Below are 17,166 nucleotides of genomic sequence, written 5' to 3'. Positions count from 1 at the left end.
GATAATAGATTATACTGTGATACGCACGTGACAGAAGAATTCATAATTAGCGAGGGAACAATTCCGTCGCTAAATTAGCGAGGGATTTAGCGACGGAAAGGAAATAAAAAGGTCAGCTGTTTAGCGACAGAATGTAATCCTTTAGCGACGGATAGTACCGTCGCAAATAGCGACGGAATAAGAACTAATACGGCAAACGATATAGCGACGGAATTAAATAAATTAGCGACGGATTGAAAAATCCCTCGGTAAATATTCAACGACGCCACTTTACACGGCGGATGGCGTTCCGTCGCTAAATGTTTAGCGACGGAATTTTCCTTATTTAGCGACGGATTTCGCCCCTCGCTAATTTGCTTTTTTTTAGTAGTGAAGTGCGTGGGTTCGTTCAGGATGAGAGACATTCTTGAAGAAGTGAGCATTTCAACGGTAGGTTGCTAGTAGAGAGAATAGTTGACTGAGTTTCCGTGTGATTGTCTCGCCTCCTTGGAATGACAGTATATCCGGACGATGTTGATGTGTTGAGAGTCTGCATATAGGCTGACTTAGGGTATAACTTAACTTGACCGGATCGGACTACGTTGTTGAGAACATGATGATATGTTTCTTTCTTTATGATGCATGAACTATCGATATGTGATGTTTGTGATAACATTACAAGTATGCTAATGTGTTTATGGAATTGTTTTAGTGAGTAGCATATATTAATATTTTCACTAAAACTTATAAAAATGATCAGATCACTAAACAACATTGTGGTTTTTTTATAAGACCCTCACAAACACTTAGAAAGTTCTCAACCTATGTTTCCTTTAATTAAAAGTTTATCCTGCATACTAGCTGACAGTGCCTAAGATTAAGGAGTCTCAATAAATTCCGCATATATGATCCATTGAATAACGAGCCAGTCTATTCTAATTAAAGAAACCACATGCTGACAATCATAACTTAATTCTTAATGTAGATTAAGAGATTGGAAATGTATGCAGCAACAAGCTGTTGTTATTAATGTCGAGTATAACCTGCACCGGTTATAACCCATGCATAATTAAATTCAATAATACAATAATGGATTAGGAATAAGAATAATAATAATTAAAAATACAGATATATAAATGGAGGCTCATCTGTGTTCAACCTCCCCTTCCATAATCATTTAATCAAATAGCTTAAGCAATAAAATATATAATGATACAAATTTACGATAAATGATTCATACAATAAGGAGAAAACTTATGGTACAGCAATAATAAAAATAAATATATATGTAGCATATGAAATTAATTAAATTTAAAATTCTAGTCACGGTTTCTGCTGCATTCAGGGGCACGTTGTGGGAAGCGTTGCCTATCATTGCAGTAGTTGTAGATGGTGTATTTCCTACGCACCCACCTGAGCCTCCGCCACTGTGCCGCGTCAAGGTCGCGGAACTCCGGCTGGTCCCACCATCTCTTTCCCTGTGTGTTACAGAACTTGGCATTCACAGAGGCCTCACACCCATCAATGTGGAACCCTTTGTAAGAAGCTAAAAATGGAGCTTTGGACCAATTTGTTTTCTCCAAACCACCCCTTGTGGCCCAATCATCTGCATTCCACAAACTGTTGTAGATCTTCATTGGCTGGTCAAATGGGAATTTCACACCCAAGTCCTTGCTGTTCTTGAACACCCTGATTGGGATATTGTCCACAAAGAACCTGCACGCATATATATGTACATTTTGATTTGTGTCAGCATATTTGAATTAATTTTTCAGCTAATAGAAATTAATTCTAAAACTAAAACGCTACTCAAAGAAACTTTTGCTCATGACCGAGTTTTGATTGCAGAATTAATTGTAGAAGAGTTTTTAAATACACCATGAAAAACCAGATTGGAATCATCGTGGACAATTGCAAAAACTAATAACTTGTTTGATTTATGTTTTAGTTTTCTGAATTTAAAAACAATTTTAAAAAACAGTTTTAATTTTTTTTTCAGGAGAAGAAAAGAAGAAAACTGTTTTGAGATGTTTTAAGATGTTAAAAAAAAGTGTAATATGAAAATAAAAAATAGAAACTTAACATGTTTGAGATATTCTGAGATTTTAGGTTGAAAAACTGAAAAACAAGAACATCAGCTTCTAAAAACAGGTTAAGGTAAACACGTTTTTATAAAATTTTCAGTTTTAAAAAATAGAAAAAAATTTTAAAAAACCGCAAATAAACATAACTTAAGTGAAGTTATTTTTGTTTATTGTGATTTTGACTTCATCATAGTTTCAATCGTGTATATATACAAACATGCATTAATCATGATATACTAATTTGGTTAATTTGGTTGTGATTTAATTTGACTTTTTTCTCTCAAGATTAAACAAATTTGTTGAGGGGGGTACTTACACAATCTGATACAGATTCCAGAGAACAGAGTATCTGTGGAAGGCTTTAGTGGGATCAAACCAGAGAAAGATTCTTTGTTCTCTGTCACCTTTTCCTCCGGTGAACACATTTGTTTGCAAAATGTAAGGCTGTCCTGTTCTGTTACCTAAGAACTCAAAGTCTATCTCATCATGCTCCGAGTTTTGGGAAGATAACTGCAAATTAAGTTCCACCCATAGCACAAAAATCACTTAATTTTACATGCAAATAAACACAAATTAGTTGGTCAAAACAAAAATGAAAATGTGCATACATAGAAAGCAGTGACTGTGCCAGCTGAATCATCAGGAACCATTTTAATGTCCATGCTGAAGTGACCAAACAAGTATGAACCTTTGGATTGGAAGCCAGTGCCTGTTCAAAATTGCGTGAAATTGATTACATGAATATATATTGATACAATTATGATAAACTCTATTATGTACATAATACATGGAAATCAGGAAAATGTTGAACTCTATTCTGCTGACATACGCACCAGTGTACTTGTCAAGAAGAAGTTGAATATCAGAACCTCCATTGAAGTATTTGATGTGATCAAAAGCCCATGTGGGGACGTAGTTTCGGCCGAACGGAACAGCCACCGGCCTCCGGGGGGTGGCAGAGATTGCAGCGGAGGCTAGTGATGCCAGAATCAGACACAGAGTCCATAAAGAAGAACCCATTTTCTCAACGATCGAGTTCAAGTTGAAGCAACTATGTATGCATGCAGGTATATATAGGCACTATACTTGGAGTTGGGACCCTTATTCGTAATTTTCCTCCAATGGAATGAGCCAACATGTTTAGTGTACACTATTGATGAATAGAAATTATTTTCAATTTTTAAACTTTTACATTTTTTTTTTCAAATTATGAATTCTTCATAAACTCGCCAAAACTTTGGACAAAAAGTGAAAATTGAAAGTTTTAGATTGAAGAAAACTAAGGGCATGGCTGGATACGTTTACTTTGGAAATTAAAATTGATCGAGGAACTTGATTTAATAAAAAGCTTAAGAAACTTAAATTGTACATATATAATCCAAACTGAAAGAAAACAGGGAAATGCTGATGACGTAATTTGTTTGTTTCAAGAAATATTTTTATTTATTACTATAAAATATAATATTAATTATTTTCATTTGGTTTATATTTTATGGGTTAATAGTCAAATTAGTCAATGATTTTATAAGCGACGAGTTTGATTTTAGTTGTTCGACAATAATTTTGGTACATCGAAAAGATAAATTGCATCCGTCAGAGATCAATCTCTGAACCTCTCCCTACCCAACTCATATATCCTTAGCTCCTACCACTTTAGCTATCGTACAAGGATGAAAATAATGACAATAAAAAACAACTAATAACTATAAAAATAATCGCTACTAAATGATAGTATTTACATGCAATGGAGGAGTTTGAATTTTAGATGATAGTGTTTCCATAATTCCATTTCCCCGTTAATTAATTAATCATCTTAATAATTACAATAAAACAAGCTTTTATCCAGAATACCCGTGATTATCGCCATACACATGGCACTATGTTAGTTGAAACCTGAAAGATGAATCTCGAGTAAATAGAAAACAAAAGCATTGCATGTGGGATCATGAGTTGGATACATAATTGTGTCCGTATATAAGTGGAACATTTTGAGACACTATCTCATGAAATTCCTGTGGCTTAAGAGATTTGAGCTCTCTTTATGATTTTCGATTGGATAGTTAAGTTTCTTGATCCAAATACAAAGGTGACTTTATAATTCAAACATTTTACCCCACACTCCCATGATAAGTTTTTAATGAAACTGATTAAAATTCAATAAACAGAGATGACAAGCTAAGAGACAAGTACATCAACTTTAAGGAAATAAGTTCTTATGGAGCTCCCTTAATACACACAAAGTCATCACAACTAACGGGTGGTTGGTTCAAGTGGTAATTGCTTGATTCTCCTTAAGTAAGGTCTCAAGTTCGAGTCTTGTGTATAGAAAAAACTGCCGCTGAAAGAGTTAGCTCCACCATGATGTGGATGTTCCCGGCTCGAACATGATTGCCTCTTACACCGAAAAACAAAGTTATCACAAGCAAAATAAAGTTTTGCCAAACAATCGGTCATAGAGTTACCAGTCAAACAATCCATAAAATCAAAATAAGAAACTAAATCAAGACAATCATGAACAATAGCAGATAAATAGAGCATCCTCCGGAAGGTCTATTTAAAGTCACAAATAGGAACATACAATCTGTCTCAAAATAGACACGACAAAAGCAAATACCAAAAGCTAGAGAAAGAGCCCAACGAAAGCACATAGCCTCAGCAAGCACCAGTGATAAAACTACAAAGGAAGATGTCATCATCGTTGCAAGAACCTCCCCAATGGCATCTCCCGTCGTAAAAACAAGTCTAGCTAAACTAGACGTGGTAACTGAAGCATCAAAGTTGACATTCACCATATCTAGAGGAGGTTGCACTCGCGCCAAAAGAAGCTCCCTAGAAAACGGTTGAACAAGAGCATTGGCAGCCACCAAAGAAGGTCGTAGTGTAGCAGCGCCTCGTAGCAAAGACTCCATGGGAGAAGTAGGTTGGTTGCAGAACATAATATTATTGTGATCCTCTCAAATGGAATAAAACAAAATATATGAGGTACATGTACTACCAACATCATCCAAGGTAAAAAAAACTTACACATAAACTCTGGCATAAAGTTAATACAATCCACTCTAATACCAAGGCAACAAGAAAAACATAGAGGTTGTAAAAGAAGACATATAAAATCACATGAAGAGTTGTCTCAGGAGCAGTCATACACTGCAGGCATACTGAATCCATTTCCATCCCCCGACCAATCAGATTTGGGAACACCGGAAGAAGGTTCAGGCAGACACGCCAAGCCATCTCCTTAAATCAGGGCAAAGAGTCTACTGTCCATAATTTTTCCAATAACACACACGTAGGGAGTATGACCAAGACGAAGACGCCAAGGTTACGATCCCCTGTTGCCGAAAAAATGATAACCTGTTTTTGTTTATTATTGGTCGTCCGAAGAATGAGGCCAAGAAAAGATATCCTCTTGGTCATGCAAAGATAGAGCAATAGCTAGCACACGTTAGGCCGTAGGAGGCTAAAACATAAACTCCACCAGATCCCAGTTCCAAGCTAAACAAAAAGGAGCTAGTAAATCTGCAACCCACCTACTCTCGATAATGGTCGGATTTGGAATAAAAATTATTATTTAGATTGGATTCGTTCGGATTGAATGGTCGGATTTGGAATAAAAATTATTATTTAGAAATTTGCACGAAAATTATTCTAAAAATGTGAAAATTAAAAAAATAGAAAAATCCAACATTTCCAAAGAACAAAACATTCGATAATCCATATAATCCAAATTAAACCAATACAAATATAAATAGGCAATGTAATGGGCTGAAGTGGTTGGACTGAATGTAAAAAACAATTCTCAATTTATTGGGTTGGTTCAGATTGATCTGTTTTTCAATCCCCAAATCCGAGACCCGAACTAATGGTGATCGGATGTAGTAAATAAAATATGAACCGAACTGATGATCAAATCCAACCCATCATAATGTGTTCGGTTCGGATCGATTTGATCGGATTCGCAGATCGGATCGTACCTTAATTCTTACACCCCTAACTTGACCTATAACCTTTTTTGGCTATTATAAAATTACAGTGTGGGAAATAAATAGCTCTAAACACCCGACTAAGCAAGGAATCTAGGAAATTATAAATCTGCCACCAATTTTTATACACCAAAGCTGTGTTAAAAGCCTTAAAATTACAGAAACCAAGGTCACATTCATCTTTAGAGAACATATGTGATCTCACTCTAACCAATGTAAACCACGCTTATTAGCATCTCCATCCTAGTAAAACCTAATAATCTAATCATTAATCTGCAAGCATAAATCATCATGCTATAGAAAACAAGATATAACATGAGGGTACCAATTGAGCTACTGCTTTAATTAAAATTCCCTTCTTACGTGAGAAAGAGACCTCTATTTCCAACCTTGCAATTTCTTTCAGACACACTCATTGGCAAAATTAAAAATTCGAGTTTTAGACTTACCAATAATAGTTGGAAGACCCAAATATTTGTCATAATAATCCGCTGTCTATATGTTCAAAGCTGTTTCGGTTCATTAAAAACAATTTCAGGTACATTACGACTACAAGAAAGCTTGGAATTTTCAAGGTTGGCAACCTGTCCAGGGGCGAGCTTATAGGAGACCGTACCGCTCCGATTGTTTCTGCCTCCTTTGTTGTTTCCCTGGCAAGAATTATGTTGTCATCTGCAAACAACAAATGAGAAATAACTAAAGCAGATCGAACCAATTTAATATCCATTGATAGAAAAGGGCATAATTGGCTTAATAAAGCAAAAAAATATCGCCATATAAAATAAACAAGTAACGGGAGAGAAAATCTCCTTGTCTTAGCCCTCTAGGGAAACAAAAGCTTGATGTGGACTACCATTAAGCATGAAAGAAAATTCTACAATAAAAATGCAACTCATATTCAACGACACCCATCTTGAAGGGAATCACATATGCACAATTAAGCATACTCTATGAAACAGTCACCCCATGGATAAGTTTAGACCTATGTACGTTGTGATCTACATAAATTTACACACACATATATATAAATAGACTATTGAAATTAATAAGTGGACATATATACTTATGCACTTTGGTCTAGATATTGAACTAACATATTTTATTAACAAAATTTTTAGTTGATAATATTAATTCACTACAATAAAAATGCTCATTAGTGCCAATTGAAAGCCAAAACTAACAAGATCAAAAGCCTATGCTATAGTCAATTTAGTGTATGCTTAGTGTCGGTGATGGAGCCTCCGTTAAACGTCTCAAAACTAACGTGTAACGTCCGCTATGTTGCCGACAGTAACAATTAGCGTCAGTTTAGTCAACTCTACATTGGCACTATACAATTGATAATATGGTTGACGCTATGATCCTTTTGTTAGTATTGGTGTATGGGAACACTCTTAAGGTTAATATTGTAGTGACGGCCTATGTCGACACTAATAAGGAAAATTGTCAAAAATTTTAATTATTGTACCATATAGTGTTAAATTGAAAAACATGCTGAAATGGTCTAGATGTATAATAATAGAAAAGACTCCTCAAAATGGCTTTAAATGTATTTCTCTATGCAACACAAATCTTAGCTGGACAATATTACATCAAAAATGAATATTCTTTTTTCTTCGTTCCACTCTAACAAACCAACTCATAGCTAGACAACATCTTTTAATACAAGTGTCTTCTAGTAAAGGGGAAAGAAGAAGAACCTTGCACAAAAATAGCAGCAGCAAGGCGATGATAGTAGCGAGATGACAACAGTGATTGTGGCAGCGGCAACGACAACAATGAAGGCTATGACAATAGTGAGGCAGCACCGAATTAATGTAACAACAGTGGTAGAGATCTAGCCTTGCATTAGTGAAAGCTGTGGAAGTGGCAATATAATCCTACTTGTATGAATTAGAACATTTTTTTAAATTAAAAATTATGATTAATTGTAGCAAAATCGAAGTGATTGTTTTTGGTACAAAAAATTAAAGGTGATTCTGATAGTATGTCTATAATTTTAGAGTTGGAGGAACATGAAAACAAGCTCACATGTATGAATTGGTTATGATAACCCACGTTTATCTGTATTCTTAACTGGAGCCGAGCAATAATTACGGGAATTAATAATATTAGTTGGTATAAAATCACCCTGATTTGATTTGTTGTGTTTTCATTATCTGGAGCTGACTATACTGTTTGCGGAAGAAAGCCAGGAATCATATCTAGTATCTAGACAAATAAAGGTTATACGTTATTGTCAATGTTTTCGGAGATTTTTATAATACACTAAATTATTAACATATTTACAATTTTATTGAACATAATGTGAATACACGTTAACGTTCCAATGTTCTACTGTTTCAAGTCAAGCTAAACTCAACATAATAAATCCAGATTTGTCTACTAATACATTGAAATACATTAAATCAATTTAGGACATATTTATGTATGTTGTACAATAACGAGTTTCAATATCATACAACATTTAGTCACACGCTATATAACTTATCACATCGTTTATGCTTGCTAGAGGGTGATGGTGGAGTGTGATGGTGATAATGTTGGTGGTGGTGGTGGTAGAGGTGGTGGTGGTGGCGATGGTGGAGAGTGTTAGTTGTGACAATAGTGGTAGTGGCCAAATGACAATGGTGGTGGTAGATGGTGACGGTAGAGTGATGGTAGTAGGGCAGTGGCGATGATGGTTGAGGGTGGTGGAGACGATTGTAAGAGAGTGGTGGAGTTGGTTGTGGTGGTAGTGGTGATGGTGCTAGTGACAATGTTGAAGGCAGTGGTGGCGGCAATGACGAAGGGCAGCGACTAAGGGTGATGGTGACAACAACGGTGATGACGAAGGGCGGTGGTTGTGGAGGTAGTAGTGGTGGCAGAAGTAACAATGGTGGTGGATGGGTGTCGGCGGTAGAGTGGTGATGTTGGTAGTAGCAATAGCGGTGGTGGAGGCGGTGGTGAGGGTAGCGACAATGGCGGTAGCGGTTGCGATGACGTAGTAGTGGTGGTGACAAAGGGCGGTGGAGGCGGTAGTAGATGGTGGTGATGATGAAGGTGGTGGTGGTAGCGGCAATTACGTGATAATGGTGGAGTTAGCGATGGTGGTAGGGATGAAACAACGACAATGGTGGGAGTGGCGATGACAATGGCAGTCACAAAGGTGGTGGCAATGGTGGAGGTGTCGTTGGTTGTGGCAGTGATTAAATAATTTCAACTATCCTATACGTACGTCACAATATTATAGTCTTATCTATCATTTATATGTTAGATTAAATAATCATCAATTTAATGTATGAGAGCATATTGATGGATAAACCTATACAATACAATGTTAACATCATGCATTGGATAAAAAAAATTATATAAGTTTATACTATCATATCTTAATACGATATTCTACATCTATTCATATTTAACTGTTCAGAGAAAGAAGAAACACATATATTAATGAGTGAAATTAATTTTTTTAAATTTTCAAAAAAATATTATTTCTCTTCCTATTTTACCCTCTAAAATGTGCTTTAAATATTTTCTTATTTATTGCTCCTACAAGGGCACTATTATGAAAAACATCATTTTCTCTTGAAATACTAAGTTGACTGATATATATGACTAATTTTTTTTTCCAAAGTAGATAGTTAATAAGGAACAAAAGTACTATTAAACGAAACCTAGGTATTCGTGTAAACGTTAAACCAAACATACGTTAATACGACACACAATACAAAGTGTGGTTATAATTATTAATTAATTTCAATAATTGTTACTATATCTATTCTTTATTAACGGTATACTTATAAGAAAAAACATATTTCTATATATCTATTCACTAAACATTTCAAGAGAGCATTAATTAAATTATATTTTTTCAAATAATGCCCATGTGGAAATAATAAATTAAGAAAAATAAAATTTAGATAATCTATAGGTAAACAAACAATACTTTTATGAAAATTAACAAAATTAATTACAATATTAATATGTGTTTCTTCTATTTCTGAATAGTTAATTAAGAATGAAAATATTATTTTAAATAACTTAATTATCATAATTTATTATGAGAGTCTCAATCATCGCGCGAATCAAACACGCCAAAAGACATCAGACTTCAGTGTTCCATTCACGATTTATATTTTCTTAAGTATAGGAGTAAATTCCAAAACAAACAAAAAATTATACGAGTAAAATCCAAATTACACATTCTTTGCCATTATTCTTTAAGGCAATCGATGGGATGAAGAATTCCTACCCACCCGTTTATCCTCCAATGGGAATTAGTAACACATGAATGAGGCAACGTCAACGTGCATGGTTTTGAACCTGACGATCATCACCATATGCGCTTTCTTCTCAACAAAACATATAATATAGCTCTAGAAAGACTTATATAATATACTATTGTTTAATAATTCAGTAAGTTACAAGAAAAGGAAAGAAGTTGAATTGAATTGAAGTTGAACTAATTAAACAATGTTCTGACTTTTGATTGATAAGAAACGATTTAATTATAAAATGTAATATTTTATAGGTTTAATTGCCCTTTTGGTCCCCAACTTTGGCCTTCTTGCGAAAATCGTCCTCAAACTTAAAAATTAGCAAAAAACGACCCTGAAGTTTACACCCGGTTGCAAAATTGGTTTTCCGTCTAAAATCTAACTGAAAATGATGACATGGAATTTCTAAATTAATTTTAATTGAAAAAAATATTTTTTTAATTAAATAAAATTTAGTCAGTTGCATTTTTAGTCCCCCACTCTATAATCACCACTCTTCCTCCTCTCCTCATTCCTCACTTTCTCCATCTTCATCAATACAATCCCAGAAAATTTGTACGATCTCCATTTTCATCAATTATTGTTCATCTTCATCAATACATGCATTTGATTCAATTTCTAGCTGATCTTCGCACCCTCAGTCTTCGATCCAGGGTTTCCTTTTCTCCAGATCTCATGATCTTCTGGGTGGTGGTCGATTTGCATTGTGGGTTGCGGTAAGGATGGGGTGACGATGGGTGTGGGTGGGTTCTGGGTTCGAGTGGGGATGAGTCTGTAACAATGGTTATGTTGGGATCTGAGGAAGTTGGATTCTCTCTATGGTGACAGGTTCGAGTGCCAATCTTCTTGTGCTCGTGGTCGTGGTGGTGTAAACGACGTCGTAGTAGATGGTGGGGAGGCTGCTTCTCTCGGTGACATAAACCCTACAGGATTGGGTCTCTTTAGCATGATTATGTTGATATCATGGATTGATAGCTGGGGGGCAAATAATTTGTTTTTTGGTGCTGGGGTGGTGAGGCTGGGAATGCCATTGGAGAATTGGGGCAGTGAAGAAAGGTTCTGAAAATGAGAAATTACCCATCAGGTTCCCATTACGACATGAAGCCATGATTGATTGAAAATCAATTGGTGAAGGAAACCAAAGGGAGTGGCTCTGGGAAAAATAACTTAAAGATGTTTCTGGGGTGTGTTTCTCAATTTTATTTTTTCTTTATTTTTTAATTCATTTTAACGGAAAATTCTGTTAGTTTTTAGACGGATTTAACAGAAAACTAATTTTACAACCGGGTGTAAACTTCAGGGTCGTTTTTTGCTAATTTTGAAGTTTGGGGACGATTTTCACAGGAAAGCTAAAGTTGGGGACCAAAACTGCAATTAAGCCTATTTTATATTAATTTTCTTTTTAATTTGATGTATCAAACTGAAGCTTTCTAATTTCATAAGATTTACCAACAAGAGTTATAATCAATTGTTCAATCCAGAACAGTGTGTATGACGAGCTGTAGGGACCTTTACTTCAATTTAAAATATTTCATTTGATTTCTTTCCTTTAAGTGCATCAAACAAGAGTTTTATTTCTGGATACAACTGGGGATGAATAAATGCAGCTCAATTTCAGCTGTCCTATCCAAGTTAAACAAAACGACGTGGAACATGATTGCATTTCCAAATAATTCAGTTGGGTCTCAGCTTACTTAAAGCAACAACTATATATGAGTCTATACAAACAAATAAATAATCATAAAACACATCAATCTACACCCACAAAATATTAATACAACTACACCATCAAATTCTACCTCCACGAGTAAGTGAACATATAACAATTAATTATTAGATTACACGTGCAGGAAGCTCTGTTACAACACTCAATCATTGGAATACTTTTAGAACATAAAATAAGTTCTCTTTCTGGATAAAGAGTATAAAACAAGTGAATGAATATGTATGTATAAAGAAATTTTAGGATTTTGAGGATTAATTAGGTTAACTCGATTTTTAAAAAAATTACATCACATATAAGTATATTAGTATGCACAATATAGGTTCTCATGATGAGATTAAACAATACTACAACTTCAGGTATATAACACCATCGAAAGTTGTACGTAGGAATTTTATATTTGATATTCATTATAGATGGACCCTTACCTAGAGATTGACCTTTTCATCTTCGTAACAAGCAAAGATTTTTATTTAGAGATGATGAAAGCTTAGAGACTTTTTTACCAACATAGTGTAGTTTTGGAATATATTTACCAATACTATTATAATGTACTATTTTTAAATATTAGTAAATTAGTCATCATGAGGGTTTAAAATCTGGACATTTCACCCTCACAAGCCCTTATGTCCCCTAACTCTTATTACTTGAGCTAACATTCGAGGACTAACCTCACTCTAAGGGGTGATGCCTTTTTTCATCTTTTACAGAAATCGACACTTTCATGGCGCACTTAATTTTTTTTTTTGACTTTCTATTTTAGTGACGGAAAAACATCCGTCACAAAAATCCTGGTATGTAATTTAAAGGAATTAGTGACAGAATATGGAGAAAGAAGTTTTCCATCGCGAAGAACTTAGTGACGGATTTTTTGGCGACGAAGTCGTTTCTGTCACAAAATCCTATAGCAAAATATAAAGTGAATAGCGACGGATGTTTGAGAAGGGAAACTTCCGTCGCAAAAGAGTTAGCCATGGAATTTTTTTGTGACGGATAGTTTCTCCAGCCATGCTCTGTCACTAATTCCATAAATTATATACCAGGGTTTTGTGGCGGATTTGTTCCTGTCACTAAAAAGAAAGTCAATTTTTTTAAGGTGTCAGCCACTGATAGTGGCAATTTCTTTAAAATAATAGGTATCGCCACTTAAATGGACGATTTATACTAGTTTGGTAATTAAAAAAAGTACACTATAATGGTAAATAGGTTCCAAATAAAGACACAATGTTGAGAAGTGTACAAATAAAGACACAATGTTCATGATGTGGATAGAAGCGAATAAAAAATTTGGTGAAACTAGAGAAATTAATTATGGTGAAGTTTTAAATAAATTTGTCTTTGATCATGAGTCACAAACATTGCAGAGAAGGAAAATATGTTACTCAATTGGAAAGCTCCAACATGTTTCTCGGAAATAGGGGAACTCTATTATCTGAGGATTTTATTAGCTATTCTAAGAGAATGATAACTTTGAGAGCATCAAGATAGTGGATGGATTTGTGTATCCATTCTTTCATGATGCATGTTTTGTTTTTAGTCTATTTGCTGATGATCCAGAATATATTGATGCAATCACAAAAACAAGCATACTGGATTTCGAAAATCATTTACAATATTACTCTCAACAATCACAAAGATGAAGCCAGAAGGGAAAAAGACTTGTTGGCTTTTATTTGATGGTATATTCTTTTATGACACAAGAAAACCGCGTTTAAAATGGAAACATTTTCATATGTTTTTCAACCTTGGTATTGCATTATATTTATAGAACTCATGAGTTTTATGTATTTGTAATAATAGTTTAAAAAAGAGAAAAAGTGAAATACAGAAGAAAAACAGATAAAAAGAAGGCCAAGAGCACTCGTCGTAGAATTGAATGACTTATACAAATTCGTTCACAATTGGATTAAGACGAAATTTGAATATGTTGTTCTACACTTCAAGATCTTTAATTTGGTTGATCGCATTGTCAAGAAAATGTCTAAGCTAAGAGTAGTAGCTCAAACAAAGAGTATTTTTAACGCAAATCTTGTAACTGAGACTTTCAAATGAATACTACTCGAGCGAGCGATAGAGTGTACTTATTCTTTTGTTTGTGTTACATTAGCACAACATATACTCTACATTAAATTAATTTGGCCAAAAATGAGTATTTGGTTTGCAATAACTCAACTTACTATTTCAATAACCATTTTCTTCATGAAGCAAAATTTCACTCCATAAACTTTCACCATCTTCCACCTTCACCAAACCAGAAGCTACAGTAACAAATAAGAATCCCCTTTCATCTCCAACAGACACAGAACCCAATTTGTCCATCAAAACACACAAACCATTTAGCCCAGCCGCTGCAACTCCTTCATTGCCCTCCAACCCATCCGTCTTCTCCGCCTCCAGGAACGACGAGCCCCGCCGTTGAGAACTTCACCGTCCCAACACCGGCCACCACGCCACAGCTTCTCTTTTCTCTTTTGATTTCTCCCCCATTAGGCTCTCTCTTTCTTCTTTTGTTTGTTGTTTTGTTGACTTTTGGGCCAAAGAGCCTGGTTTACACAAAAAAGAGTTTTGTTTTGCCACTTCATCTTAGTTGATATCCTTTTGGGCCAGGCCCACTTGAAATGCAATGAAATATGTTCAAAAAATCAAATACAAAAAAAAACTTAGTTGATATCGTATATTAAAATAAAAAAACTTAGTTGACCAAAAAAAAAAACTTAGTTGATATCTTTTTTAATCTAAAATCAAATACAAAAAAAAGTTTTTTTTAAAGAAAATACAAAAACAAAGTTAAACTTTAGTGATTTTAAAATACATTTTTTTTAACTCATGGTAGAATTATCAAAACCCAAAAAAGAAACATGCAAATATCCAAAAATCACATCCTCTCTAAATAACAAAATATCATGATTAAAATTAAGTTCTCATTTCAAAAAAAAAAAAACTAAGTTCTCAATTTTTTTTTACATCTTTAGAAGTAAGTATATCTTAAGCTCTTCAATAGATGTACATAAAACACAACAATGTACACTCGTCAATTGATCTAATTAAAAAACTTCAAAAAGTATCTTAGCCAATTGGGAATACTCGTCAAACCCTAGCAGAGCAATTAGGGGGATTTTTCGAGAGCTCAATTGCTCTGGAACAAATCAACTAGTGACAAATTTGTGGGTTATGAAACACAAACCGAACAAGGAGCTCATACCAATGAACTAAGACCCAACATGCGAATTAAGACGTTAAATTAAACAAAGATATTTATTTAGTTTTGGATCCTGCTAACTTAATATACGATAAATAGTACATATTTGCCAAATGAAGCATAATTTGGAGCCCAATACACAAAATAAATGAAGAATTTGAGAAGTGTAAACTTAGGAAGCTTCATGAAAGGAAGTTGATCAATTGTCACTCACAGCTAGACTATTGGTACCTTTTGATGCAAATATTCTCTCCTTTATTTTGGTTCCTTCTTCAACATGTGAGAAATGTAAATTAAGCTTGTGGTGCAATGGGCATGAGCACAATTATGCATGTTGTGCATGTTACTAGTACCTGTGATGCTTTTTCTTTTTCTGCAGGATGCAGCACAACCACTTTTCCAAACTATTTTTTTTTCTCATTCCATTACCACAATCATACAATTATTTCAAAAAAAGATTCTAGAAATATCAGAAATTTATGTCTTATTATATATGAATATGAATATATATATATATATATATATATATATATATATATATCAATTAGCTAGGCTTCATGATTGGGGGCTGGATATGCTACAATTGTTGCAGATTTACAGAGTTGAAGCACCAACATCTGTGCTCTCTACCATGATAAAATCTATAAGTAACATCTTCCATTCTTTGTTCTCTTCCTTTTATTTGATACAAAACCCACCTGCAAAGAGAACTTGGAAGAACACCATGGCACCATCCAAAACTAAAATGGAAAATTAAAACAACAATAAAAAAGAACAATGAATCACCCTGGTCCATTCTGGGTTGTTGTTGTTGTTCTCTTCTTAATTAAACCAGTTAAGAACCATAATATCTTAGTAAACCAAGTAGTTGTCCTTGCTGATCTCCCTTATTCTTGAAAAAGAACCAACAACAAAGAGAGATTATGAGGTTGAGCATTTATGTACTTGAGCCAACCCTGATACCAAAATGGGATTGAAATCTTCTGTTGCCAAACCGTATCTCATTCTCTGTCCCACTAATAAAATACTGACATGACAATATTTCATTAGTAGGACGGGAAATTGAGACGTCATTTAGGGGACAGAAGATTTTCGTTTGGAGCTTCAAATTCAGGCTTCGTTCTGTTCTCGCTTCCTCTTCAATGAATCTTGCTTCTGCAAGATCATTTGCCTGCGGAACTTCTTGATGAAAAGATCAGCCACTTGGTCAATCTCATCCTCCAGCTTAAACTCTTGCCCTGCTTCTTCCTTAGAATGTTTCACTATATCAATCACAGAGCCTCCAAGATCCAAACCCTCAGAGTCAAAAAGACAGTGTGTCAGATCCGGGTACTTGTCATCATCATCTTCTTCTGCTGCATCTCCATACCCAAAGTGACCTTCATTTTCACAACCACACTCATGGCTTTCACAGGGATTTGGCAAGGCCTCATAGGTGTGAGCATTGTTGTTGTACAACACTATGGCCCTGCTGATGCTGCTACTGCCATCTTCCAATAAGCAATCTTCATTGGCCTGAGAATGGTTCCCACCAAAGAGAGAATTGAACTTCTCAGTAAATGAGCTCATGAGAAATTTCTTGTTCTTCATGAGTGAGAATATGATCAAACGAGCCTTGATGGCATTTGTTTTGGACTTCAAAGCCAGAGTTTTTGACTTGGCCATTGAGCTCAAACCAGCTATGAATTGCTTCAGCAACCTTGATGTTCTGTTCTTCATGTTGCCCATTGCGGTAATTTCAAAAACACCTTGTGAACCAAAATCAGAATTGAGGGAACAATGTTTGTGCTTGTGAGAATGTTTGAGAGATTTTGTATGAAGAGGATTATTGTGGTACAATGCTTGTTGTACGTTTACTCAAAGAAAAATAAGTAGTTTTGCACGAAAGAGTACAAGGTGGGTACATGGGTTTATATAGGAAATGTAGCAAGGTATG

The 17,166-nt window shown here is 34.8% G+C and overlaps 2 protein-coding genes across 2 annotated transcripts; both read right to left on the bottom strand.

Moving 5' to 3' along the window:
• Positions 1–1,073: 1,073 nt before the first annotated feature.
• On the bottom strand, positions 1,074–3,117 carry LOC130729819 (xyloglucan endotransglucosylase/hydrolase 1). Its single transcript, XM_057581658.1, has 4 exons — positions 2,897–3,117; positions 2,672–2,772; positions 2,380–2,573; positions 1,074–1,695 (listed from the first exon to the last, which is right to left on the bottom strand). The coding sequence occupies exons 1-4, from the start codon at positions 3,081–3,083 to the stop codon at positions 1,299–1,301; spliced, it is 879 nt and encodes a 292-aa protein (XP_057437641.1). The 5' UTR covers positions 3,084–3,117; the 3' UTR covers positions 1,074–1,298.
• A 12,580-nt stretch (positions 3,118–15,697) lies between these two features.
• LOC130729818 (uncharacterized) lies at positions 15,698–17,166 on the bottom strand. The gene has a single exon (XM_057581657.1). The coding sequence runs from the start codon at positions 16,956–16,958 to the stop codon at positions 16,341–16,343; it is 618 nt and encodes a 205-aa protein (XP_057437640.1). The 5' UTR covers positions 16,959–17,166; the 3' UTR covers positions 15,698–16,340.

Source organism: Lotus japonicus, chromosome 1, assembly GCF_012489685.1.
Source record: "Lotus japonicus ecotype B-129 chromosome 1, LjGifu_v1.2".
NCBI lineage: Eukaryota > Viridiplantae > Streptophyta > Magnoliopsida > Fabales > Fabaceae > Lotus > Lotus japonicus.
The sequence above is the reverse complement of the archived record's forward strand: the minus strand, read 5'-3'. Positions and strand labels throughout refer to the sequence as shown.

Bases quoted from the DNA above. Each gene is read 5' to 3' on its own strand.
- LOC130729819 (XM_057581658.1), bottom strand. From the start codon at position 3,083: ATGGGTTCTTCTTTATGGACTCTGTGTCTGATTCTGGCATCACTAGCC. The intron at 2,574-2,671 runs GTATGCACATTT...CTTAATTTGCAG, and splicing joins GCACAGTCACTGCTTTCTAT to TTATCTTCCCAAAACTCGGA. The intron at 1,696-2,379 runs GTAAGTACCCCC...ATATGCGTGCAG, and splicing joins TGGAATCTGTATCAGATTGT to GTTCTTTGTGGACAATATCC.
- LOC130729818 (XM_057581657.1), bottom strand. From the start codon at position 16,958: ATGGGCAACATGAAGAACAGAACATCAAGGTTGCTGAAGCAATTCATA.